This window comes from Cynoglossus semilaevis, chromosome 4 (assembly GCF_000523025.1).
Source record: "Cynoglossus semilaevis isolate Cse_v1.0 chromosome 4, Cse_v1.0, whole genome shotgun sequence".
NCBI lineage: Eukaryota > Metazoa > Chordata > Actinopteri > Pleuronectiformes > Cynoglossidae > Cynoglossus > Cynoglossus semilaevis.
In genome coordinates, this window is record NC_024310.1 from 9596416 (window position 1) to 9621364 (window position 24949).

Here is a 24949-nt window from a genome sequence, read left to right on the forward strand (position 1 = left end):
AAAAAAAATCACCAATTTGTATACACTGATAGCTTGTTGATTTAGCCCTGGTTTATATTAACTGTCACCTCTTTAGACAAATGGAACACACAGAGAAACGCAGTTAAACCAGCTTCCTGTTTGTCATCCTTAACTAATCTTTGACGAAAATAAAGCTACAAACTGCTAAACAAATCCATTTTTGTTGCACATCACTCCCACTCATACAAATGCTGGTTAAGTACATGATGTAGGTATGGACACACATATGACGGTGAGCTGTAGCAGTTCAGACAAGTAGCATAGCTTCATGCACACATGACGTTAGAGTCACATCTAATGCAAAACAACCATCTGCTTCAACGATTCAGCGACCCTCCAGACACAGCGAGGACACGACTGTTTCATCTGACAGAAGTTAGACGGAGAAAGGGCCCTGCGCCACATAAACACAGCAGCGGGCGTGAGTGTATTGCCTTCCCTAGCTTTCATGCTACACTGCATTTATGACAAATGCAGGATTTCCCTACCCCCTTTACCTAGAACTTTTCGACCGCCAGTCCTTCTTGTGCCACTCTCTATAAAATCAAACAAACGCGTAAGTCACAGTGTAATCTCTAGTTATTGGACGGGACGTCCCGACCAATCAGACTCACCTTTGGCAAGTTTGGTCAACCTTTCGGTGTCCAGATGAGAGGCCCCATCAAAGGATGTGATATCTGAGAAATCAGTTCCTGACAGGAAATAAAAAACATTTTTAAAGTCGACCGTGAGAGGTTGTTTAAACTGCCTGGTCCGATTACCAAAGCCAGATATTTGTTTTTTATGTTCTGTGGTTACAGGTTTTTCAAGAGTGAACTGCTGTGTGCAGTGCCAAGATTATTAAGTGCATAAACCCTCTAGTAATTGGTAATAAAGGTAAATGCAAGAAAATACTTGCATAATGATTAAAATCTGGGATTAAAACAATTGTTATGGAGCTTTTGTAACCATAAAACTTCAAAATCTCTAAATGTAAAGCATGCTTAAAAAACACTAGTAAAAAACATACGGTAGGTCACTATGTGAAATTATCTTATGGCTAATTAGCCATGAGCTATTACGGTAACAATTAGTTAAAAGTTAGCCATATGTGGAGTACCATTTCTCAGTTAAAACAAATACTGTTTAAACTATACTGTTTAAAATAGTTTTGATGATGTTCCTCTCTTTCACTGACCTTCGATGGCGATGTTGGTTGTGCCACTGCTGACTGAGTACTGAGGACCTGTAAACAGCAGAAGACACTCGGTCCAATAAAACGTAAATGACAATGAAAACTGTTGATTTGAGGACAAATGTATTCACCTGAGATGACCCTGGTGACCTTGCTGACACTGGGCTGAGTTTCAATAACTCTGGTGACCTTGCTGACACTGGGCTGACTTTCAATAACTCTGGTAACCTTGGTAACTGAGGGTTGCCCTTCAATGACCCTGGTGACTTTGGTGACGGAGGGCTCTGCTGGAATGACCCTGGTCAGTTTGGTCACCTGAGGAACTGTAAAAAAATAAAGAGGGGAGGTATCTTCAGTCATAGTGACCGTGCCTCGAGCACAGCATTGCCCCTCGATGCAGAGAATCTTCCATTTGTATGTGGGACACAAATGGACCTTTCACTGGATCAGAAAGGTTGCCATGTTAGGAATGTGATTCATAATCAAACAGAGTTGACTTTTCTTCTTCTTTAGATTTATCTGAATGATCTGTGTTGTCTACTTTCATTATAACATGTATATTTATTCCAGAAAACCCTGTTGAGAGGGTTTCTGTTAAAATATAGATAAGACTTAGTGAAAAAAAATTTGAAAAGTATTTGGGTTCGTTTGTGGCTACGAAAAATAAATCTAAATTTACATATATGTGGAACTTATCTTTACATTATATTATAAGGTTATACTTACAAAACTTCCACTAACTGAATAGAACCTGATGAGTTTTACTGATTAGGAATCACATGTTGATGATGACTTTATCATCATTACTGTACCTTCCTCGATGACGCGAGTGATGATCCTCTCTGATGATGATAATGAGATATAAAGCCATTAAACACAGCCATGGGTGACGATGAATGAATGAATGGATGGATGGATGGATGGATGGATGGATGAATGGTTAAAAAAAAGAAGAATTACAAACACTTACTCATGAATGTCAGAGGAATTTCCTGATATCTGAATCCAGATATGTACTGCAAGAAAGAACATTTCAAACCCATTTAGTTTAATGACTTGCATTCATTGGATCATATGAAACACTCACACAGCCAAGTGTAAAAGCTAGGTTTTACGACAATAAATTGTAAAGTAAAATGTACATCTATTTTTTTATTTAATTTTTTTTTACACAACACCTTGATTTGCATGTAACTCATGAGCTTCCTAAAAATGTTGAGAAGTTCCTGGCTTCCGACAGGGATGTCTGGAAAGAGAGCAGAGTGTCAACCACACTCAGGTCTTCCAGTTCCATAGGATATTAAACTTAATGGATCTTTTTACCTGCAGGATACAAGACCTGGTCGACCTTGTGAATGACTCCATTTGTGGCCATGATGTCCGCCTCAGGGACTTGGACAGTATTTACTTGAATGGTGTTGTTTGCCTACGGGCGACAGTCGAATAATTACAGACGAGCAAACCACAAAATGAGGGACCTGAATAAACCTGCAGAAAATGTGAGTTTGTACGAACTCTAATGAGCTGACGTTATTTACTGCTTCAGTCTTTATCATTTTATGACCTCGGTGAAGAAGAAGGAGAGTTTACCAGTTAATAATTATTATTATTGATGTTATGATAACATTTGAAAATAACCCCCACTGAGGAGGTTAATGTCTGTTCTTCAGTCTGCTACAAGCATAATGTTATTGTTCCTACAGCCAGAGGCAGGTTATTTCCCAGACTGTCTGAGACCTGCAACAGCTGTAAAAAAGTCAAAGTGAAAAAAGAAAGAGCTTTGATTTAAAGTTATTAAAGTTGTTTAAGGTCAATGTTGACCTAAGGTTTATCTCATTGTTTCCCAAAGACTGGGTCGTGACCCTCTCTTGGGTCGCAAGAGATTTTTTTTTCTGCATCGTCATCGTCATCTCGTTTCCCATGAGATTTGATTTTTATACTAATATTTGTATAAAGTATTTATTTCAAGTCTTAATTAATTTGATAGATACACATTGATCTGTGGAAGTCGCAAAACTGTTCACAGTGTAGATGGGTTTGGCAAATCTTTGTGTTCTTGTCAAAGTGTATTTTTGTCTAGAGGTGAGGGGGTGGGGGGAGCATCTTGGATCCACGTTATCGGCGAATGGAAAATCCATTAGGAAAAGCCCGATGCTCCTCTGCCTTGGGATGAGCAGTTTACGTAGCTTTGCCTTTTTGGTTTGCCTGCTGCTGCCTTCAATACTTACATACATCACTCTGAGGTTACTGCCTTGCAAAGACCTGAGCATATTGGTCACTCCACTCTCCAGACCACCACCAATGAAGACGCCGTTATTGATGTGATAGAGAAGGATGGTCCTGAGGGCATTAATGTCACCTGAAAACATAGATGGAAGAGTACGGAAGAATTGTTTTACCAAGTAGGATTTGACACTGTTTATTAGTATGGTATAATATGGTATAGAGAGAAGATAATACTACTGTGAGTTCTTTGAGTATGCTAACGATGCTAATGTTTGCTAACCTGAAGTATAGCATGCAAAGTTCAGTAATGAACCAATTTAATGTGTACTTTGGAAAAACCCTGTGTTTGAACTGAATTAGCTTGTAGGGTTATTTTATACTTTTTTTTATAGAACGGCCTTTAACCGATGAAAAGAAAAGGGTTCTGTGGGAGACGTACTCTTCAACAGGGAAATATCTCTGCTGCTCAGACTGGCGAAGGCCTTATCGCTGGGAGCAAACAGAGTAAAGTCTCCTTCCTGTCTCAGGAGGTCAGTCAAACCAGCAGCTTCCATCAGAGACAAAAAGATCCTGCAGTACAGTGAAGAAAGCTGTAAGATTGCTTTTATTATTAAAACCACTGAGGGTTAACATACCGCTGCAGCAGCACTTTTACATTCCCTCCTCGTAAAAAGTTACAGAGAGAAGTGGTCAGAGTATTGGGTTGCAATTTATTACCATTTTTTTCACAAACATCACTTACTTATAACCTCCGTTTTCCGTCAGAATCTCAAACACCGATTTTTCAGCTGGTGTCATGAAGGTCTTCATCAGATGAAGGGCCCCGTTGCTGCCCTCTTTACTGCCTCTGATCAAACAAGAGTTCTCGATGCACACAGCCTGCAGAAACAAGCCACAAAGTAAGATTGAGATATTGAATCCTCGACTCAGCTTCAAGGAATAACCATAAAACAGGTAAACTGACTGTGCGATAGATGAAGACGCGCATGAATTTTCCTCCAATTGTCTCCAGTCGCTGGCCGTTGTACAGCTGTCCCAGGGTGAACTTACTCTTCAGGATGTGATTCTCCAGGATGATCCTGAACATCCTCTGATCCAATGCCATCATCTCATCTGAGTAGTCAACCAAATAAATCATATATAACATTATTGCTGTTGTGCAACACCTGTGAACAAACACCAATGAGTTATTGTGCAGTTCTCCAAATGGACCACATGCAATGACCTCCAGTGTCTTCAGATTTATGGATTACTGTACATGGAACATTTTACAGTTTTAGTGCAAGGTTGTAATAACCAGATGCTGCTGTCAGGTGCATTCCATACCACGTACCTACATGGCTGTATGTATGTGCATGTCTGTTGGCGAGGAGCAATAAAGTGTACGTTCATCATTTGTTCCAGACCATGGGTGTGTGTGGAGACGCTGGCTGTGCACGTGAAGTACAAAGCAACAAGTCACTCACCAGTAAAGGCAGCGTTGAGGGGAGCCAACAAAGTGTATTCGGCGTCCGATCTCATTTCAGAAGCAATACCCAGCTCGGACACCATGTCACCAAAGGTTGACTGCTGACTTCCCACCAGCTCCAACACCTGCTTAGCTTAAAGGACACAGGAGAACGTCTTTTAAAAATCACCAACCAAAGTATGACAAGTATCTACAGAGGAGGCATGAAGTTTGACTGTGGAGGGCCGTTGTAGGTGGAGCACATTTATTTCAACTTAGTTCATCTCCTGGTTTGGTTAGACCACCATAATGCTATTAGTGCTTTGAGTGTTCATTAGAGCGAGCAAAGTACAATACTAACACGATATGTGAGGCACTAATGGCTACCAGTTGCTTCTTACTCATACTGTATGGAGACCACATGAAACCCGAGTGCAAACCGTTCCGATTCACGGTGTGGGAAATTGACCCCAAAGGGTAATTCAGCACTTTAACAAGTCATGCAAAGACGTATTATCTGTGATCTGTTAACTACAAATTCCAATGGCAATGTGAACCATGTTCTCTAGATAATATCTGTAGCACGATAATCCACGATACCTGATTAACAAGGTCAGTCACTTTGTATCTAAAGAAGGTACTTTAAAACCTGTTCATCATAATTCAGGATTAGTACCTGTTCTAGTACCTCTCTGGTGGGCTGGAACTGTTTCTAATAAATTAAATTAATGTTGTTTTTTATTAGTCATAAAAGTTAATAACAAATTAAACCTACCCCTAACCCAGTTGTTTCTGTTTTCGGTATTATTACAGTTTAACTTAAGAAGGGACTCTAACCTGAGTCTGGCATAAGCACTTGGTCAATCAGGTGGATGACTCCATTGCTGGTGACGATGTCCTTCTTCAGCACCATCTTAACGCCGTTGACAGTCAAGCTATCTCCATCACAGCCAATCTCGATGTTGTTGCCTTCCAGGGTCTCGTAAGAGCTGCCTGCCGTGATAGCCTCAGAGCACTGGACCGAGTCCAGAACGTGGAAGTTCATGAGAGCTTAAAAAAAGAATAATAATAATCAAAAAAAGATTTTGATGCCTGTATATGAATGACCATGAGTGCACTGCTCGTTTAATGTTGTTTCCTGTGTTAACGTACAGTAAAAACTAAAATACCTTGGGAGCCTGCAGAACCTTGGATCCCTTGGGTCCACGAGTGAGAAGATGTGTGTTTTCTTCACAGCTCTGTTAAATAATCTGAGCTCATATTATATGCGAAGCTGTGGGCTAATAAAAAGAATATTTGTGTTTGGGCCAGAGTGCGCAGCTTGTCCAACGAAGCAGCTGTTTTCTGTCTTTCAGTGTTCATGCCTTACCATTGTGAGTAGTGTGTTGAAATACACTTTATTTTTGAAAAACATCTTTGTTTTTTTTTTTTTGGTTTTTTGTGTGTATTGTGTTAAATAAAATATGAGATCATTGGTCTTGAATATTTAACATGGAAATTTAACATGATAATAGAGTCTCGGGTTCAAATCTCCTTATCTTTTCATGTAATAAATCTGAGAAGTGGAAAACTCTCCTTGATCCGAGTTACAACTTGTCAGAGCTGGACCAGTTGACCTACGACCTACACACGGTTACCTATCTTAACTTTCCTGTCTGGTGTTGGCGCTTGCTTCTTGCTTCTTCTTCCAATTTCCTCCTAGAGGACCTAACACAATAATATTACATTCCGTCTGTGAACTGCTTTGTGTTTTCCAAAGAAATGGACTGAAAAAAGGAAGGAACACTAGCATGTTTTGGCATGAATAGAAGCTAATATCATATTTTTTTAACATAACCTGTCCTTAACCTACAAGTCAGATAGTTGAGTCATCCTCTACTTCCCAAATATTCAAATATTTTTACTGCCTGCACTAGTTTTATTTTATTTAATACAGTATAAATTTATTATTCATAGCTTGCCAAAAAGGTTCCATAACATTTTGTGGTTCCACACTGGAGAAAAAGACCTCAAGGGTGAGTGGTGTTCAGGAAGTGACTCACTTTTTCTATACCACCATTATTCAATATAAATGGCTGCTACAGTTAATATAGGAAAACCTAAACGGCTTAATTCGGCTCTGACAAACTGCAAGGGACCGTGAAGTCTGCTTTACCTTTGATGGCCTTGTCTTCGCTCTGAATTCTCTCCAGGACGTCGACGCCAAGCTTCTCAAAGGCATCGTTGGTGGGGGCAAAGACAGTGTAATGCCCTGGCTGACCCAGCTTCTCCAGGAGCCCGGCAGTGTGAGCCACTTCCTAGATGTTGAATTCATTAGCAAAATAATTTTTAGTCAACTAGAACAGCCTCCCGCTGAAACAGTTGCAGAAAGTAGACTTGATAAACCGCTGGAAAATCGACTTTAGACTTCAAATCACATGAAGAAAAGTCTCCATGTGTTCTCTTTGTGTTCCTGCAAATCTAAGTCTCAGTCTGTGGTAATTGGGGTCATTACTGTCGATGAGAGAGTACTGCACGTTTATCTTGGTCGAATGAAGCAATGCAGGAAACCAGAGATTTGTTTTCTTTGCTCTGCTGCAATGCACTCTCCTGTGTTTGTTCACATCAGCGACTCCGATGTGGTGTTTTTGTTATCGTTGTGTACTCACACTCAGAGTTGACAGCTCATCGGTGACCTCAATGACATCCTGGATGGTGTTTCCAACAGAACTGATCACACGGTCGATGACGTGGACCACACCATTGGTTGCCACCTGGTTGCCATAGATGATTCTGGCACAGTTGACTGTCACCACCTGTACATGACACACTCTTCTCATCAGGTCAAATATATCAGTTTGTAACAGATCCAGACAGCTGTCTGCATCCACCAAACTGACTTGACACGTATGCAGCTCTGAATGCTGTAGAGTTGGACTTAGCAGAATTTTTTTTTTGTCAACTTTTATTTTTTATCCATTTGTAAATAACTATATAGAAATAAAACATCTATAAAAGTAGATGTTGAAAGTAAGGTGTGAACTCTGTTGCCATTATCTATGAATCATTTCTAATTGTCCGTCCGTGCTTGGACAACGGTTTTTAAAGGTACTCAGACCTACCCCGTTGGGATAGTGGTTAATTTGGAGACCAAGGTCGTTGTACATGGAGGTGACCGTCAGTCCATTCCTTAAATCTTTGGTCAGCAGGCGTTTGTTGACCATGTGGTAATGCAGGGCGTTGTACAGTTCGACGTTGACATTACTGACCAGTGCACTCTTCACTAACTGTAAGAAGAAAAAATGAACTGTCAACAAGTGGATGAGACAGAAAGACAGATGTTTCCAGCTTGTGTTTTGTTAAAGACTCACCTCGTCCAAATTGTCCCAGGCTTCGTTGCTTGGTGCAAAGAAGGTGAAAGATCCAGATCCTTCTATCTCAGGCCTCAGCTTAGAAACATCAGCATACTTCTGAGTTGAAATGGCTTTCACCAGGCCCAGGGTGGCATACACGTTGTCGATCGGAGCCACTAAGAGGAGAATTTACATTTGAGGTTTGGAGGCGTTTGACTCAAGGCTGTTCTGAACCAAATATAAATTGGGTTATCAACCAATTATTTCACAACTTCCCATGTTAAAGCCCTTGGCATAGAGCATTACCATGCACTATGTTGTGCATGGTCAAATTAGTTTTTCTACAAAGAATTTATGAAATTATTTTGATTTTGTATAAGAGGTAAAATTGTATAAAACTTCTAAATTCAAGGAAATATGTCAACATATGCTAAGATCAGTAAATATTTACTGTGTATATTATTAACTGCAGGTATAGACCATTAGTCACCCGGACAGTCTTTTTGGTTACACAAAGTGGAAACACTCGGGGCATGAAAAGACAGACTCTACATGTGCTGACAGTATGCTATGGCATCCTTTTCTTTCTTTTTTTTCCTCTTTCTTTTTGGTCTGAGTTAAAATAACAACACACAGCTGCTTTACACTTGGTGGATTTGTCCTCTTCTAACCTTTATTCATCACTGTAACATCTGCGGCACACTTTACCTGCGGGGCAACCTCGCATGCCCTCCAGCTTCATGTAACCTGGGCAGCACTCATACAGGACCGACCTGCACGAAGAAAAAGAGCAAAATCAAGTGGGGATCACATCAAGGTAAAATATAGACGGTGGTTTTACGGCTGCTCTGTCTTGTGCTGAATCATAAGTTTGCCTTGGTCTCCATGCATCCGGGGTCTCCAGATGTTACCCATTATCAGTGCCGTTACTCAGACGACCCATGTGAGTCAGCTTCAGGCCAAGAAAAAGCTAATGGAAAAGCTGCCTAAAGGATTATGCTGCCATTACAGTAGTAGGTCTACGCTGCAGAGACCTCCTCCTTGAATCTCAACAATAAGCTTGGACTCGACTTGGCACTTGGTTAACCTCACATGAATTAAGACCCTGGCATTGAAAATTGCAGTATAAGTAAAGTTTCAAGACGTTTGGGTTAAAACAAGGAACATTGTGTTGTGAAGCTCATGGAAACGACTGAGTCGATTCTTTTGAAAGTGTTCATTTATAAATGCAATGGAATTATTTTTATTGTTTTTGATTCAGAAAAATGTTTGTGTCCTCCCGTCTCCCCTCTTAGACTGACACTGAAGCTGAAGGGAAGCACTGTAATCCAAAGTGAGGTTGCCAGGTACAAACATGTCTAAGCTGCTGTTGTCAGCATGTTGGAACATGTTGGAACCATAGCGCTGTTTCCATCTGCTGGCAGAAGACTGTTGGATATCTTTGTTTCTCTTTAAATAACTGAAGGGTATGTACAGTGGAGCAATAAAACCCATAAAGAACACTGTGATAAACCAAACCACATGCGCATGTGTAGGTTTCTGGGAAGTAAATTACTGTACTTTTTAGTGGTAGAGACTTAGATCGTCACTTCAGTGAACTGCAGCTGGCCAACACTGGAGACAACGGCAACTTGTATTAGTACAATTCCACCTTAAGGAGGTCACAAATACAGGGTAAACATGTGCAAAAATGTCTAAGAAAAAAAACTATAAAACCTATAACATTATATATGACTTGAAATTAGTATGAACTAAACCAAATACATTAAAAAAATTCTATAGGGTGAAATGCAGAACAGTTGAACTTGAACATTAAAGGATTCTCAACATATCATTACACACGCTTCAACTATATCTATTTCCACCTGTTTGCACGTATTAGTTAGAGATCCTCAGTAAAAAAAAAGAAAGTCTGAGATTATGTCAGTTTCAACATAAGCCTCTGCATCAATAGTGGGTTCACAGTTATTCCATGGTTACAGATGCACGGCCCTTGTCATCACAGGCTTTTAAACCTACTGTCGATGACATCCAGGCTGACCTTTGGAATCAAAGATGCGTAGAATCAAACATCTGTTGTTTTTTGTTTTTTTTTTTCCCCTCATGGCAAGCAGAAACAATTGACAGAAGAACACACTTCATTGTCTTGGAGGAGACCGAGTCCAGAGAACTGAGCAGCATTTCCGCAGTTAATTGATGTATGACTTCCTGTTTGTATGATAATGTCTGAGGCAGCACTTTTGATGCAGCAGCAGTAGCATGGAAACTGGGTGACAGCCTGAAGTTGTCTTAAGTCCCAGAGGCTGTGTTCATCACTAAGGCATTAGAATGTTGCCAAAAGGGCTAAAGGTCACACCCATGCAAAACCAATTTATCCTTCTGTACCTTCTAAACTGTCAAAATATTACCTCAAAACATCCGGCACTCAGTGAGGATTCACAGTGTGTCAACACTTGCAAATAATATGCTGATCAGAAAGGCCCCTTTCGTATCAATGGTTCTCAAAGTAGGGGTCACGGAAATAATGTTGGCAGACTTGAGAAAGCAAAGTGAATCGATTTACTCTTGCTTAAGTGTCGAAAGCGGTTCTTTGCGTTTCTTGGTTCTACAACCAACATCTTGCTCACTGTCAGCTGGGATTGACTCCAGCTCCCCTCACAGGAAATACGATGAACAGAGTCGAGAATGAATGGATGCGGTGTTCGTACAAATAACACAAATGACTCGGTCCTCTGTGGTTTTATCTCTCACTGTTTGGTTCAACTCTCCAACTGCTGTGTTAGAGTCAGAGTGGAACAGAGTTGGAGCAGAGTTGAGATGAGATCACATGAGGCCTGCTGGGGCAGCATCAGCAAAACCCAGTTACTGCCTTCCTTCCCACACGAATGGGACTGTGGCTGCCCATGAAGGAGGAAAGATTTGCCCTGTCAGCGTTTCTGCAAATCAAATGTACCACTAAGAGTCTAGATAGGTTTTTCCCATTTAATATGTTGTGTTTGAGGCTACGTTCCATTTCAACCCTCCATTAATTGGTACTTTGGTTTTTCTGGAGACAGGGTCAATGCTCTCGTCTCATTTGTCGAACTAAAAATCTTGTTTTGTCTCAAGTCTAAGGATAAATCTGCGTATTTGTTAAACTCATGGACTATCAAAGATGCCTGAGGAGTTAGTTCTAAAAAAAACAACAACTAGTCAACAAGAGGATTAAACAGTGCCTGCTACTGTATGTTCTATTATTACTACATAATTTAGGAAGTGCGTATCAAAGAAGTAGCTCTTTGTATTACTTAGTACCCTTAAAGTAGCTCTTGGTTCCAGAAATAGTGAAGCCCCCTGCTGTTTTAAAAATGTAAGAGATGATGGAGGGTGAATTTGAAAGTTTTAAATGTAAAACTTTCAATTTAAAAGCTAAATTGTTGCTAAAGGTTCCTTATAAGAAATCCTATTACAGTCGTTCAAACACTGCATAAAATTAATTAAAATATGTAAGTTAGTAAAAATGGCTGCAGAACACTAATTGCTGGTTCATTACGAGACCTACCAATTATGTGCTCTTTTTTATGTTTAATTGACTTCAGATTCCCTGAATTATTTTTTAATTATTTGCTGCAGCCGACGTTCTCTCTGCGAATGACGTAACCTTCACTGTCTTTCATTTAGATTCTTTATCCAGAGACTTTGCATTAGCACATCATTGTGTAGCAATCAGCAAATTATTTCACTGAATTCAGCTTTTGGCTGAGCTCTGTGCTAATTCATTTCTCATTTCTGCATCTGTCGTATTGGAATTCCTACTTAACTCGTTTGAATTATAGCTCCTTCATGTTTTGCTCACAATTGCTAACTCATTTTAGGTTTAACAGCTATACTTTTTTTTGTCTAAAATGTTATGTATGCTACTTGCTATTTTTAACTTTTTTGCCAGTATCTCAGCCTGCTTTAACCCTTTGGGCCAGTATCTCAGCCTGCTTTAACCCTTCGGTTCCTTCAACACAATAGGTAAAGTTAAGCAGCAAAAATAAAGTAACATTCTACTCGTATGCTGTAAATGTGTTAGAAATTACATCAGAAACATTTGATTCTCAGGTCATAAGTCACTGAATCTGACATTGAGTTTAGGCAATAAATATGAACTGAAGTCATTGAATATTTTATGTAAAGTTGTTTTAAAAAAAAGTCATGAGAAAAAATTGATAGAACATTTTTTCACACACAGCACTTAGCGCTTCAACACAGGGACCTCAGAGGTGAGACACACTCCCCCCACTGAGAAATAACCGAGTGACTCTTTCATACATCCAAAAGGACAGTATTCAATTCACTGACTCTAAAATAGTGTGTATAAATGTGCTTTTCATTTCACGCCACAGCGTGAGTACAATAGCAGATGTCTGTCTGTTTGGAAAGATCTCGTTTTCCAACCTTTAAGGGGAAAGGGTAAATAAATAGCAGTCTCTGAAGCTCGTCCCAAACATTTCAGCTGTTGGACTTGATATTAAGGAGTCAAGAAAAAAAAAAAGAGGGAGAGAGAAAGAGCGTGACCTGTTGGAAATATTAAACAGCACTTACGCTTTCTTTCCACAGATGGACCCTTGGTACCAATTACGACAAGTGCTGAAGTACTTCTTCTTGGTCCCCATGACTTGCTGGAGAGCGCAGACGTTTGGTCTGGAGGGATTTGAAAAGATGAAGATGTAAAACAGTTTAAAAGGTACTGGTTTGATTACATGTAGCTCAACTCAAGTCAAAATCGAAATGCTGAGAAATGTTCTGCAAAACGTGAATAATTATTTAGCAGCTACAGCAACTGTGGTTATAATGATGGCATTTGCACCTGCTTAATATGAATTATCAAACTATTTGAATTAATTATAATAATTTGACTGCACATGAGGAAGAAGATGAACTTCTAAGCAATTATTCAATTCATAAATCCTTTTAAAAAACAAATAACATCAGTGTAAATGGTGAATTAATATGCATTAATATACTGTACATTTTTGGTCAAATACTTCAGTCAGGTCTGCTTTATGCAAATGTTATAATCAGAGAGTAATAATTTTTTTATAATAAAAAATGTGCAAACTCACCCCTCTTTTCGTGCCCTGATGCGACTGTGGGCAACTATTTTGTCATAGGCTGAGGAGTCAGCCTGGTCAAAAGTAGAGAGCACAAAGAGTGCAAAGGCAGCCATGAAAAAAAGCTTCATCCTGGATTTCTTCAGCTTGCCCCTCCAGACTCAGAGTGATGGTGCAGACTCAGAGTGGGAGTTTTTATAGCTCAGGCGTCTCAGCCTCCAAATAAGGAGGATAGTTGCATTGTCTGCGTGCACAGACCACCCAGAACCTGTCGAACACTGTGTTTTCCACCATCAACTGTAAGCATGAAAATGTTTTATGTTTGTGCATTATCCATTTGTTTTGCGTTTTTATTTTTTCTGCAGCCATAATGGTTTTCATTTCATGCACAAGGTACAAAAAATGTGAAAACTATTTCAACACATTAGATAATTTTAGATGTTTATTTTTAATCAATTTACCAGTGAGACATTTCAGAAATGTATTTGTTGTTTTCAGCCAATCACTAGACTAGATGTGTTTCTGACTGCACCACTACAGAACAGCTGTGTGCTTTTCTGTCAAATCCTTGCAGCCACATTAGGCAGATGGAGCAGAACATTTGGGCTGCAAAATCAAGCCGTATCTTGTCAGTGAAAGTGTCCTTTATTTGGACTGCAAACAAACAAAAAAATCATTATATAACATGTGCTTTGAACAAATGCCAGGATAATAATTATGGGTTTTTTTTTCATAATGCATTTTGCGCCACCCAGTGGTGGGACAGGTAATTGACAGAGCCCATCACTGCACTACGGCAACGTAAACAAAGTTACGTGCAGTTGTTAGTTGTTTATACAGTTGTTGTTATTTAACCCTAAAGCCATCAGTTACAGTTCAGACATCACTTTATCCTGATATTTTTTATATTTGTATTTATTATTATTGATAATGCACAAACAACTGACAGTAAATCTGGACAGAAGATAAACATTGGTTTTCAGTTGTTTTTTTTTTTACTGATTTGTAGAAGAAGAAAAAAATGCAGTCAGTGGCAGTAATGCAATTTCAATGTTGCTCGATCTGGTAAAAAAACAACAACAACAAAAACAAACACGAATATATATACATAATATATATGTGTGTGTGTGTGTATATATTATATATATATACATATATATATATATATACATATACATACATACGTGTGTGTGTGTATTAAATGTTCCAAATGGTAAGATGTAGTTGTAGTGTTTCCAAACGAGAGGAGCAGCATTAAACTAATGTGTTACTTTTTCTCTGCCAAAGTCACAGGTGGCATCACTTACACTATTAGTTAACCACATGGTGTTTGACCTGCTGGTAAACCAGATGTTAGTAAACCAGATGTTGGGCAATAAAGTAATGTTCTCCTGGTCTGTTTAATCAGTGAAGCGTATGAAAAAAGATGTAATCTGGTTCTGTAGCACAGATAAGGGAAAATCAACTGAAGACCTCACATATGCTACTACAAACTTCATTTAAAAATAATGCATGACCAAAACTATTTCACAGACCAGCATCAAGCTGCTCACACTGATGGTTTAAAGCAATAGCGTTCTTATGACCTTCTTAGTCAAATCCTTTGGAAAAGTACTTAGACACAAAAACACCGACCACAATTATTATCTGTCTCAAAATCCCAGCGACTGGAATACATTAACTTCACAATCTCCAGATTCCAGCGAGCGGCCAATTTTCGATCCAAAGAGTCAGCATTTGCCTGCACAGACATAACAGTGGGACTGGCAAACTCACTGCAGTGATAAACAAATGCAGCGTGACATTTACACTTTGAATGAGAGCATAATTGTCTGGTTCAGGAACAGACACACACACAAACAAACAAAACAACAGACTGACACACACTGCTCCAGACACAAAGACAGAGACTTCATTAAGTGACTGTTCATGCACAACACACATTCCTTACTCTCTTTGTTGTTTAAAGAAATACAACAAAAACAAGGAACAATCCAAAGCTTGCTCCCTAAGACAAATGGTGGCTAAAGAAAATCAAATGATTAGATTCTGTGATGTGAGCTTGGCTGCATTAGTTACAGAACATTGGAGAATTTAGCTGTGTTTCTACATTCATGCATTTTAGCCCAGGTTCTACAAGTCAGTGCCATAATTCAAGAAAAAATGAGAATTAAGTTTTAACCGAATAATTATCACGGCTAACTTCTCCAAAAACTGTTTAATGAAAGCAGTGTCGTGGCGTAGGAAAAGCCAACTCGACAGGAGAGTGCAGTACCACGCTTTCAATGCTCTTTCACCACGGGACATTAAGAGGGGCGCTGTTTCGCAACAAAACTCCCAACGAGAGGGAGGAGACGGTGGTGTTTTTTAAAAATTAAATGTCGGTTATATTCTGACAAAAGTGAGCCTCCACAAGAAAAGCACGTTTGGTACATTTGTGGTACATCTTAATTATGCCCAAGCACCAGGCAGAATTGGCCTCCAGACGAGACCTTCAGAAACAACGTGGAACATTTTAAATCAACATGGCTAATTACTGTTTTCTGTTGTGCATATAAAACCCTACATCTGCTAGTGATAAAGTACAACGGTATGTAAAATAGAAACGTTTCTGCGAACACAATGTACCTAAGATGTTTGTTTGGTGTTGTGGAAAAACAAACAACAACAAAAAACAAAAAACAAAACAAAAAAACAAACAAACCAAAAAACAAAGAACTGCTGTGTTAAAGTCTGGTGTGTTTGTGCAGACATCCAGGTTGGATGATTTATTTACTGGTCGGAACCAGAGTTTTTCTCTGTTTGGAACGATACAGTGTGGAATACAAGGATATTTGCACTTAATCCCTGGAAAATGGGTGAAGAGAGAACACTACGTTATACTTCTCCAGGGAAACAAGGTGAAACAGCCTGAACGTCTCAGAATGTAATAAAAACTTGGTGTAGATGCATGTTTATTTTATTCCACAGCTGGTTTTGATTATTTAATGTTATCACGACCATTAGGTTACCTGAATTATTTACTACAGTTTTTCCTGGGTTAACCTTTAACTGCTTCTTGGCTAACATGTAGCATCTTTATCTCCTTTAAAATATGACACTGGTCAACATGGGAAAAAACAAACAAAAACAAAACAGAAAAAAATCCAACCTTCCATTAGGATTGCCACTATTACTATTTTATATTGTTTTCGCAAGATAATCAATATTTGGTAAAAAAAACAAAACAATTGACATCCTCAGTTTTCCTGCTCTCATTCTTCATTGTTTCTTGTTTTGGAACTGGTTCCTTTCTTTTCCAAAGCTGAAGAAAATACTCCACAAACCTCTGCCAGAGTTTTTCACTTTCATATCTGGATCACATCTTTTGGACTGCAACATCAATTTCCATATCTCAATTACAACCAGACTTACAAACAGAAATCCTGGCCAAAGGACGATTTTACATCTCTGTGTTTCTACCTCACTGACCAGCTAGACAGTCGTATCTAAGTAAGACTAATTAGCTGTTACAGAGTTCCCTTTGAGCACAGTGAGAGTGAGGACACTTTATTATTTTTTGTTTATAGAGTTATTCCATTACATATCACAAGTTTGAACAACGCATCACAGCAAGTCCTCTTTGCAGGTAAGTTTTTTTAAAATTTGTTTTTCTGCTGACAGACTAACTTGAACTAATTTAAATATAAACAGTTGAAGCTGCACGAGTCAAGAACAGGCAACAGTGTGTCTTTGGAGTTGAATACAGTAAATAGGGTAAACTGTGACCCCTACTGATCAGTGTCACAGGTCCCTGAGTGTCACACCATATTATAAACACTGGGAAATAACATAACAAAAACAAAAACATAATAAATATAAAGTCATGTAAAAAAAACCTCAGAAAATATTTATAAACAGTAACAACATGAGAAGCCTATTAAAATATCTATTTAGTAGTCTACCTGTAGAGGGAGCTGTAGCCTGAAGAGCTCCAGACCAGCTCACACAGCATGGAAATAACGGTGTATAAAAGGATGCTTTTTCACGTTAGAGCATAAATCAAAGACTTACCCAAGTCTGGCGAGTACGGCGAGTGTTAGAGCCAACATATTAGAACTCTTCCTACTGTAGCTGTTGATGATGACACTTCTGTTACCAGGTAAACTCTTAAAATCAGAATTGAACAAGGTGTTTACACAGGACAGGAAGCAGACAGAAAAAGTACACACTGGTTCACTACATTAAACACTTTCAGTATTTTAAATGAATAGTGGCCAGTAAAATAAGATGTACATGTTCTGGACAAATCAAGTTTAAAGAAATGTTACATCACTTGATTAGCTTGTATTTAACAAATACGTAGTTAATACTGGTATATAATTGTGAATGGGTTAAATGCACATACTGGGGTTTGACAGTAAACTGCATATTCTTGCATAGTACTTGAACTGATCTTTTGAGCATTATTTAGCTTACCTTTCACTACCATCTCAGTAACAACACTACTGTACCACTGAGCTTGTGCAACAGTAATGTGTCTTTGGAACAAAAACCAGGTATGGCTGGTTTACCATACTGAATTAGATAACACACTACTTTCCTATTTCATCATCACTTCTTTCATTGTACTTTCTCCTCTTCCATTCACTTCTCTCATAGTGCACATCTATAACAGCTTTATCGTATCTGTTCTCCTATTTGGTTAACTGGTACTTGGCTCCTTTGGGCTCCACTGCCTGGATGGCATGGTCGCCCCCTACTGTCATGGCCCTGATAGACACCAACTACCGCCACTATCAGAAAAAATATTTAGTCTTTATCATCTGTTTAATTAGTCTGTGATCCACATACAGACATGCAAATCAAACTACAAATGGGATTCATAAGACTATATTATTTCCAAAGCCCTTACTTACACGTCAATGAATTGTAATTTTTTCCTCAGGTGAAGGTGAATTATTTGTCATCGTGACACAGCACACCACTGCACACACAACAAACAAAACTAAAATATAAAATCAATTGGTTTTGATACATCTACTATTTGCGTTTCTTTTGCACAGTTTTAGTTTCCTTCTTTTGCTCTCTGTGCGTAACTTTTTTCTCCTTTATGTGTTTCCCCATTGTATTTAAGACCTGCATCATTACTTTCTCTTTCTGTTTTCCAACAGACACTGATGAGCTGCCAACCAAGATTTTAATTTCTTCAAATCTTTCTGACTTGGTGTCCTCTGGGATATTCTGTGACATCCTGGTCCCTACAGTTCCAGACAAAGGTACTTCACTGTTTTCCAGTGTGTTGGAGTTGGTGACATTATGGACATACGATGGACTATGAAGCGTGGTCGTGATGCCATCAAACACATTCAGGTTCTCGTCAGGCTCATCATTCGGAAATTTAGGAGAGTAAACAAAAGCGTTCCCAGGATAGGCCAGAGTGGAGCTTCCGACTCGAGTTGACCTTCCAGATTTGCCCTTCATCATTCCCAGGACTTCATAGCGGAAGCTGGAGATATCCTGTTTAAGCTCCTGCAGTTTAAAAATAATTACGGTGTTTTTTTAAATAAACACATTTATTTCTCTTTAATACTTCCTAAAACAAAAACTCAACACAAAAAACATGCCATGAATAACTAATATTAAGTTCTAAAATTATGATAATTTGAATGTTAGCTCCCTCTGTTAGCCCTGTGATGGACCAGTAAACTCTTTTTTATTTTTATCCAGGTTTTTATCGTATGGTAGAATCAAATGATCTGAGTGAAAGAAATACTACACACAAAGCTAACCTGAACTATATTAGAGTTTTTTTCAAGTTTACTTTCTGTTTTAAGGTGCCCTTCCTTTTCTGTATCTAACCTTCTGCTAATATGCAGACTCCCTTATCACTGAGCTGCTCCTAACCCATTGGCTATGATTACTACAATACAAATTAAAAATGAAAAAAAGTAGTACATTTCAAATTCTTACCTTGAAATTCTCTTCTGTCAATCCCACTGCTGTTTTGGCATTTCTGATCTTAGCAGCCACATATCGTTTCACAAGGTTCTTCATAACATCCTAATAGAAGAACAATAGCAATTTCAATAGAGGTTTTCACAAAGTTATGAAAATTGTCTTTGTTTCTTGGTGGAAAATAAAATTTTTACCTGATACTGATAATTTAACCTTACATTTTTGGCTGCTCGTGTCTACAAAAAAAAAAAAAGAAAGACATTTCAAGCTTCTTATAAAAGGTCCACAATACAACATTAATGTCTCTTGTAGTGAAGAGTACAAAGAAATACAAAAAATAGACAATTGCATAGCATGAACTGATTAATAAATTCAAAAACAACATTGATGATAAAAGTCTTGTTAGTTTCTGCTAAGAGTACTTCACATTACCAATAAAAACCTTTAACAAAGACCCTAATGCAAACAGGGTTATGTCTGAACCAGTGTAGCGTTCTCGATCTTTCTCTGGGATGTGACCATAACATGACAGCTAATACCAATTCATTTATTTCATATCATAAAAATGTAGTGGAAAAAAATATTTTACTCTTACTACCTTCAACAAAGGCAGAATGATTCACTTACCCCCAGAGTTTCAAAGGTATCAAACCTTTTAATGGTCGGTCTCCTGAACAAATAAGTCTTTATCCATTTAAAAAGATAGAATATTGATTTTGGACTGGGTATGATATTAAACGGGGACGGCAAAGTCCCTCCTTCTTCGAAGTAGCTCATCCATAGTTTTGTTCTTGCAAACTTCCATTCTATATCTGCATGGTCCTGAAAGGAAAAACAAAGTCATTTATCAATACTGGGAGTTTTTTTGGAGGAAAACAAGACAAATTATAGTGAAAAACAACAAATTAAGGAGGGCACGCCACTCACAGCTATGTGCTGGTAGGAGTTGTTCATCATTGCAATTAGCATGTTCAACAGCACTACCAGTGAGATCACATTGTATGTTCCAAACATGGTGGTGCCCACAAACTCAGTGAATTCATGCTTTGGTTTCACGTTGGTCACATAGAGAGAAATCAGGCCAAACAAAGACCAGAATAATGACTGCAGAGTCTCAAACAGCCTATGGAGCAGACAGCATACACATCAAAACATGATGAACAGATACAAAGTACTACTGGTACTCATGAAAAAAAAAAAACACTGAGAAACCTACGTTGAGAAGGCGTTGTTCTGTGTGCTGCAGCGAATTCCCTTGCATTCGTTGCCCTCGTCCGTCTCATAATAAAAGTACAGCTGGTTGAGGCCATTGGCAAAGGCCAAAAGCACAAGGAAATAGATGAAAAGGAACTTGAGGATGTCCAGGAGCATTCGACCTAGTGAGATTTGTAAGGGCCCTAGATGGGAGTTGGCAGTGAAAAGGCAGATGAAGCGTAAGGAGCTGAAGATGTTGGCGATGGCAAACAGGGCCTCCGCCAGCAAAGTCGGATGCCACATTTCCCAGGTTTCTCGGTATTTGAACCCGCTGTACTATTAAAGAATGTACAAACAAATATTACAATTTTATCAGTAATTCAGGATGAGATTTTTTTTATTTTTTATAAATGCTTTGAAATACACTGCTCTTTAATATATGCAGTTTATTACCTTTAAATAAGCAACAATCTTTAGCGAGATGGTTGCCAGATACAAGGAGTTCATTATGAAGTCCATTAGATTCCACCAGTCGTCCAAGTAGTCCTGGAAACCACTGTCCCACATCTGTTTGATCTCAGCCCAGATGAATCCTTCGGAAGACAAAGATTAACAAACAAAGGGCTGAGCAGAAAAAAAAACAAAAATCCTGAAAATACTTTGAAGTCACTTAGAACCTGCCCTGACATCTGTTCTTCCTGATTTAAACAAATGCAGAGATCTATTTACAGACCAGACATGAAAGCATTCCTCAAATCATGGCTCAAATCAGTAAATAGATTTCAAACTTTTAGGTCTTAAACCATATCATTGGAGGAAAGTTCAAGTGGACCCTGACATTGGGATGCAGAAGGGGTCATGTCTGGGTCCATTGTCAGATACTTGGGGTTTCTACCAGACTATGACTGGTAAAATCTGAATTCATGGCATCTAGAGAAGTATGAGTGAACTCTGAATTTAGTCTCTTTGCTTCTCAAATCACTAAAACACAGTATACTTAATGGGTTGCAGGTTAGTAAGCAGTTTTGAGGGGGATTCTAATATGAATCTCCAGCATGGCTCACACCCTCAGCAGTTAGGTCAGGAGTGTTATTCACAAGTCACTCCAGACCCAGAGGAAAAGTCACCTCAAAATCCAAACTTTGTTTTTCAGCTAACTCCACACTTCTTTCTGGCTAATGTCAGTGCTTCTATGGCTTTTTTTTCTTCTTCTTCTTCTTTATTTTTGCGCCAATTTCAATTTGTGTTTTTGAATTCAATTTGAACTGTTTTAACCAAATTTAAAGTAGCCTTTGGCTAACTTCACACTGGTTTGGTCAAGACTGCTTCTGAACAGGTGCAGAAAAGAACTATTCCAGTTTTCCGTGTGTGTGTGTGTGTGTGTATTACCAAGCACCCACGGCAGGATCATCCATTCCACTGTAGTTGGAGCCGGGCCTTGGAAATCTGATTGTGGTGAGGATATGTGCTGAGAGGCCAATAGGAGCAGAAAGAGAAAGGTCATGTAGGACGCCGTGTGACAGATGAACTTGATGAAAGGTCTGCGGATGAATAAGCCGTAACGACTCTTCGGAGAGAACAAGTAGAAGATTGAAAACAGTGGAAAGAGAAGGCCGATGATGAAACACGTGAAGAGCTTCGATGCCCAGTGTCGTCTCCTCCAGCCTGGGAACTGATCATACCATCGTGACGCCAGCAGCTGCTGACAGTTGGGCTGAGCAACAAACTGAAAGAGAGTAAATGGAAAAGGCAAAATTACATATATATTTGATTTCAAAGGTCACCAAACAGGTCCAATATACTCTGTTCAAGTCAAAGATTTCCATGTTTTATTCAAAGGTGGTCTACACATTGTTGGGTTAAACATAATATAAAATATTACATACATAACATATTGTATTTCCTGCAGTTTCCAACTGCCCTGGCACACGAGGATATCACAGCAGAAAACTCACTTCCTTTAAAGGTGAGGTAACACAAAATGATGGGACAAAAACCTCAATTTTATATTATACAAAATCATTCAAATGGGTAATGTGCACGGACAAAATGATACAAGGATCATTTTAAACTTGATTCCTTTTCAACTTGTAAATGTAAAAAATAAAAATAAAATTGTCATTCCAGATTAGTAATGGAAACAGATTTTTAGCCTTACCAAATTATGACCACATGGTTCTGCCGTTCTTCAAAACATACAGGTTATGATAATCTTTTTTTTAAAAAAAATCTGGTTAAAATCTAGATTTTCAAAAATAATAAAAACAGTTACTTGGCTGTAAATGTTCCCCAAAAACACATTGGACGGAAGGATGGATGGATGGATGGATGGATGGAAGGATGGATGGAAGGATGGATGGATGGATGGATGGATGATCAGTATCTGATAGTTATGTTCCTGGGCTGTGGGAAAGAAACCGGACTACCCTGAGAATACCCACATACACAGGAAGAACATACAACCTCCATACAGAAAGTCCGGGGATTGAACCAGCAAACTTCTTGGTCTAAAAGTTTGTAAAGGCATTTTTGGTTTTTGTTTTGTCTTCCAACATTAAAAAGACCCAAGGCTTATCAGAGAAGTGTCTCTGAAAAAATAAACATCTCGTAAATATCTTAAAACCGTCTAAAGTTTGTAGGGCTTAAAATTTAAAGGAAAATTTCTAGTTTGACAAAGTTCCCTGATATTTTGAACACAGAACTTCTCGAAAAGTCAAGTTTTTTTTTTTTTAGTCAGCATAAATCATTTTGGTTTGGAGACTGATCTTGGGAGTCTCACATTACTGACAGCCTCAATCAGAGTGTAACATAAACTCTGAAAATCAGGGAAAAGAGTGAATGTTATTATATTTTGTCCTTTCTAACCATTGTGTTAATTCACCAGAAATGACATTTCTGGTGAATTCGAAGGAATCGGTTAAAAGACAACAAATGTTTCCTTTTCCTTTTAAAATGTTATGAGTTTACATTTCAGGGAAATGGTAATCACTTATTCCATCATTATCCCAATTATCCCATCATCATGGGACTGTCTCAAAGTGCTACTGTAATGCATTCTAAGAGCCAGACTGACAATTACATGTTGATTTACGCTCCCAAGGGACAAGCCCATTTACAGCTCATCCTTGGCAATCTTCTTGTTATCATGGTAATGGTGTTTAAAAAAATGTAAGAGGGACATTTATGTGGTTGGTACTTAGAGATAACCAGGACAGAGTATCTCAGAGTTATTGTGCAGTTTTTCCTTTGAGTGAAGGACACAAAATGTTTTTGTTTCAGTTTCTGCTCTTTATCCTACCTCTTTCTGGCAATATTTGATGGCCAGCTTCAGTCGAGCCAAATCGTTGTTGTTCTCGTCCAGCAGCGGGTTGATGTCATCTCGATAGTTGAGTATTATCTCCAATTCTTTAGAGCTTCGAGTCTGGTCCAAGAGGTCCTTGGCAAACTGTTTACAAATTTGTGACAGCTCCTCGTACTCCTTCTTGAACTCATTCTCCAGTGTGCTGAGCTCCTTCAGCTCCCAGCTGAGCTGGAAGGCTGTGAGGAAGGGGTCCTCGCTGGAGAGGGCGATGAGCGAAGGGCTGGCCAGAGCCCTGTAGATGTTCAAACGGGAGCGTGACTGACGCAGGCTGTCCACGTCCGAACCACACGTGCAGTCCACGCAGTTGCAGCGTACAGCGTGCGGCTGTGGTATGGAGACCCCTCTCTGCACAAGCAGTTTGATGATCTCATAGTTGTTGGTGTGAGCTGCAAGGACGATAGGAGTGATGTCCGGTGTGAAGTCTGAAAACTGTTTTTCTAGCAGTATTCGTGGAACCTTTAGAGGAGAACAAAAATATGTGCAGGCAGAATAATTATATGGACAAGAACACACAATTATTTATATGTCACAGCAAAACACTGGCTTCTAAATCCCCTCACAAGAACTGAAAGACCTTGGAAGGGATCTAATTTCAGCTGTCTTCAGGTCTCTAACCATTTTGTCTAACAGCAGGCACACAGCTAATGGCTTGTGGTTGAGCTGGCCTCAGAACATCTTCCTGGTTGGAGGCAGCTACACCCTTTTTCTCAAATCTGCTCTTTACAGAGTACATCAAGTCCATTAAAGGAAATCCAGCAGTGTTGGAAAAAAAGAGATGATTCAACCTTATTGTAGACAAGACATAAGATAAAGAGCAGCGCAGCACACAGTGTCAGTGTTGCAAAAGAAGAAAAAAAAAATCCCACATTTCAGCCTAAAGCTGCAGGAAAAAGAAACAGATTTGAAATCAAAAATAAAGGAACACATATGGAGAGTTTATATTTTTAAAAATGTCTATATATTTGTTAAAAATATATTTTTATATTGAATTAACAGTGCAAGCTATTTTTTTTTTTAAAACCATAGTGCCCCAGCCCACATGTGGGCCATTTCACACCACTTGGTGGAAATGCTTCAGGTTGCCTCATATCTGAACATTTGGATGAACTCCTGGTCTATGTATCTGTGTGTTAAGATTTACTTGCGAATTACAATTAGTCGTGTGAAGTCAACAGGCAC

General features: G+C 38.9%; 2 protein-coding genes across 4 annotated transcripts in view; both read right to left on the bottom strand.

Annotated features, from left to right (window-relative positions):
- postnb (periostin, osteoblast specific factor b) overlaps positions 1–13457 on the bottom strand; it is a 15428-nt gene extending 1971 nt beyond the window's left edge. Inside the window, exons 1-21 of one of the 3 annotated variants that reach the window (XM_008309032.3) lie at positions 13291–13457; positions 12770–12868; positions 8909–8973; positions 8219–8376; positions 7970–8134; positions 7517–7663; positions 7024–7165; positions 5706–5918; positions 4888–5022; positions 4386–4534; positions 4164–4300; positions 3861–3991; positions 3424–3554; positions 2519–2621; positions 2374–2441; positions 2166–2211; positions 2008–2037; positions 1327–1518; positions 1199–1246; positions 636–713; positions 519–557 (exon numbers count right to left, since the gene is read on the bottom strand). In XM_008309032.3, the coding sequence (XP_008307254.2) occupies positions 519–557; positions 636–713; positions 1199–1246; positions 1327–1518; positions 2008–2037; positions 2166–2211; positions 2374–2441; positions 2519–2621; positions 3424–3554; positions 3861–3991; positions 4164–4300; positions 4386–4534; positions 4888–5022; positions 5706–5918; positions 7024–7165; positions 7517–7663; positions 7970–8134; positions 8219–8376; positions 8909–8973; positions 12770–12868; positions 13291–13409 (2395 nt within the window). In that variant the 5' untranslated portion in view covers positions 13410–13457. The remainder of the gene's footprint in view (positions 1–518; positions 558–635; positions 714–1198; positions 1247–1326; positions 1519–2007; positions 2038–2165; positions 2212–2373; positions 2442–2518; positions 2622–3423; positions 3555–3860; positions 3992–4163; positions 4301–4385; positions 4535–4887; positions 5023–5705; positions 5919–7023; positions 7166–7516; positions 7664–7969; positions 8135–8218; positions 8377–8908; positions 8974–12769; positions 12869–13290) is intronic. The other 2 variants (XM_008309033.3, XM_017032265.2) reach the window with 2 other exon arrangements.
- A 2764-nt stretch (positions 13458–16221) lies between these two features.
- LOC103378000 (short transient receptor potential channel 4-like) overlaps positions 16222–24949 on the bottom strand; it is a 10215-nt gene continuing 1487 nt past the window's right edge. The window contains exons 3-12 of the mRNA XM_008309031.3: positions 24470–24476; positions 23708–24226; positions 21799–22135; positions 20863–21002; positions 20432–20745; positions 20143–20338; positions 19843–20037; positions 19410–19451; positions 19231–19320; positions 16222–18789 (exon numbers count right to left, since the gene is read on the bottom strand). Of these exons, the coding sequence (XP_008307253.1) occupies positions 18301–18789; positions 19231–19320; positions 19410–19451; positions 19843–20037; positions 20143–20338; positions 20432–20745; positions 20863–21002; positions 21799–22135; positions 23708–24226; positions 24470–24476 (2329 nt within the window). The 3' untranslated portion in view covers positions 16222–18300. The remainder of the gene's footprint in view (positions 18790–19230; positions 19321–19409; positions 19452–19842; positions 20038–20142; positions 20339–20431; positions 20746–20862; positions 21003–21798; positions 22136–23707; positions 24227–24469; positions 24477–24949) is intronic.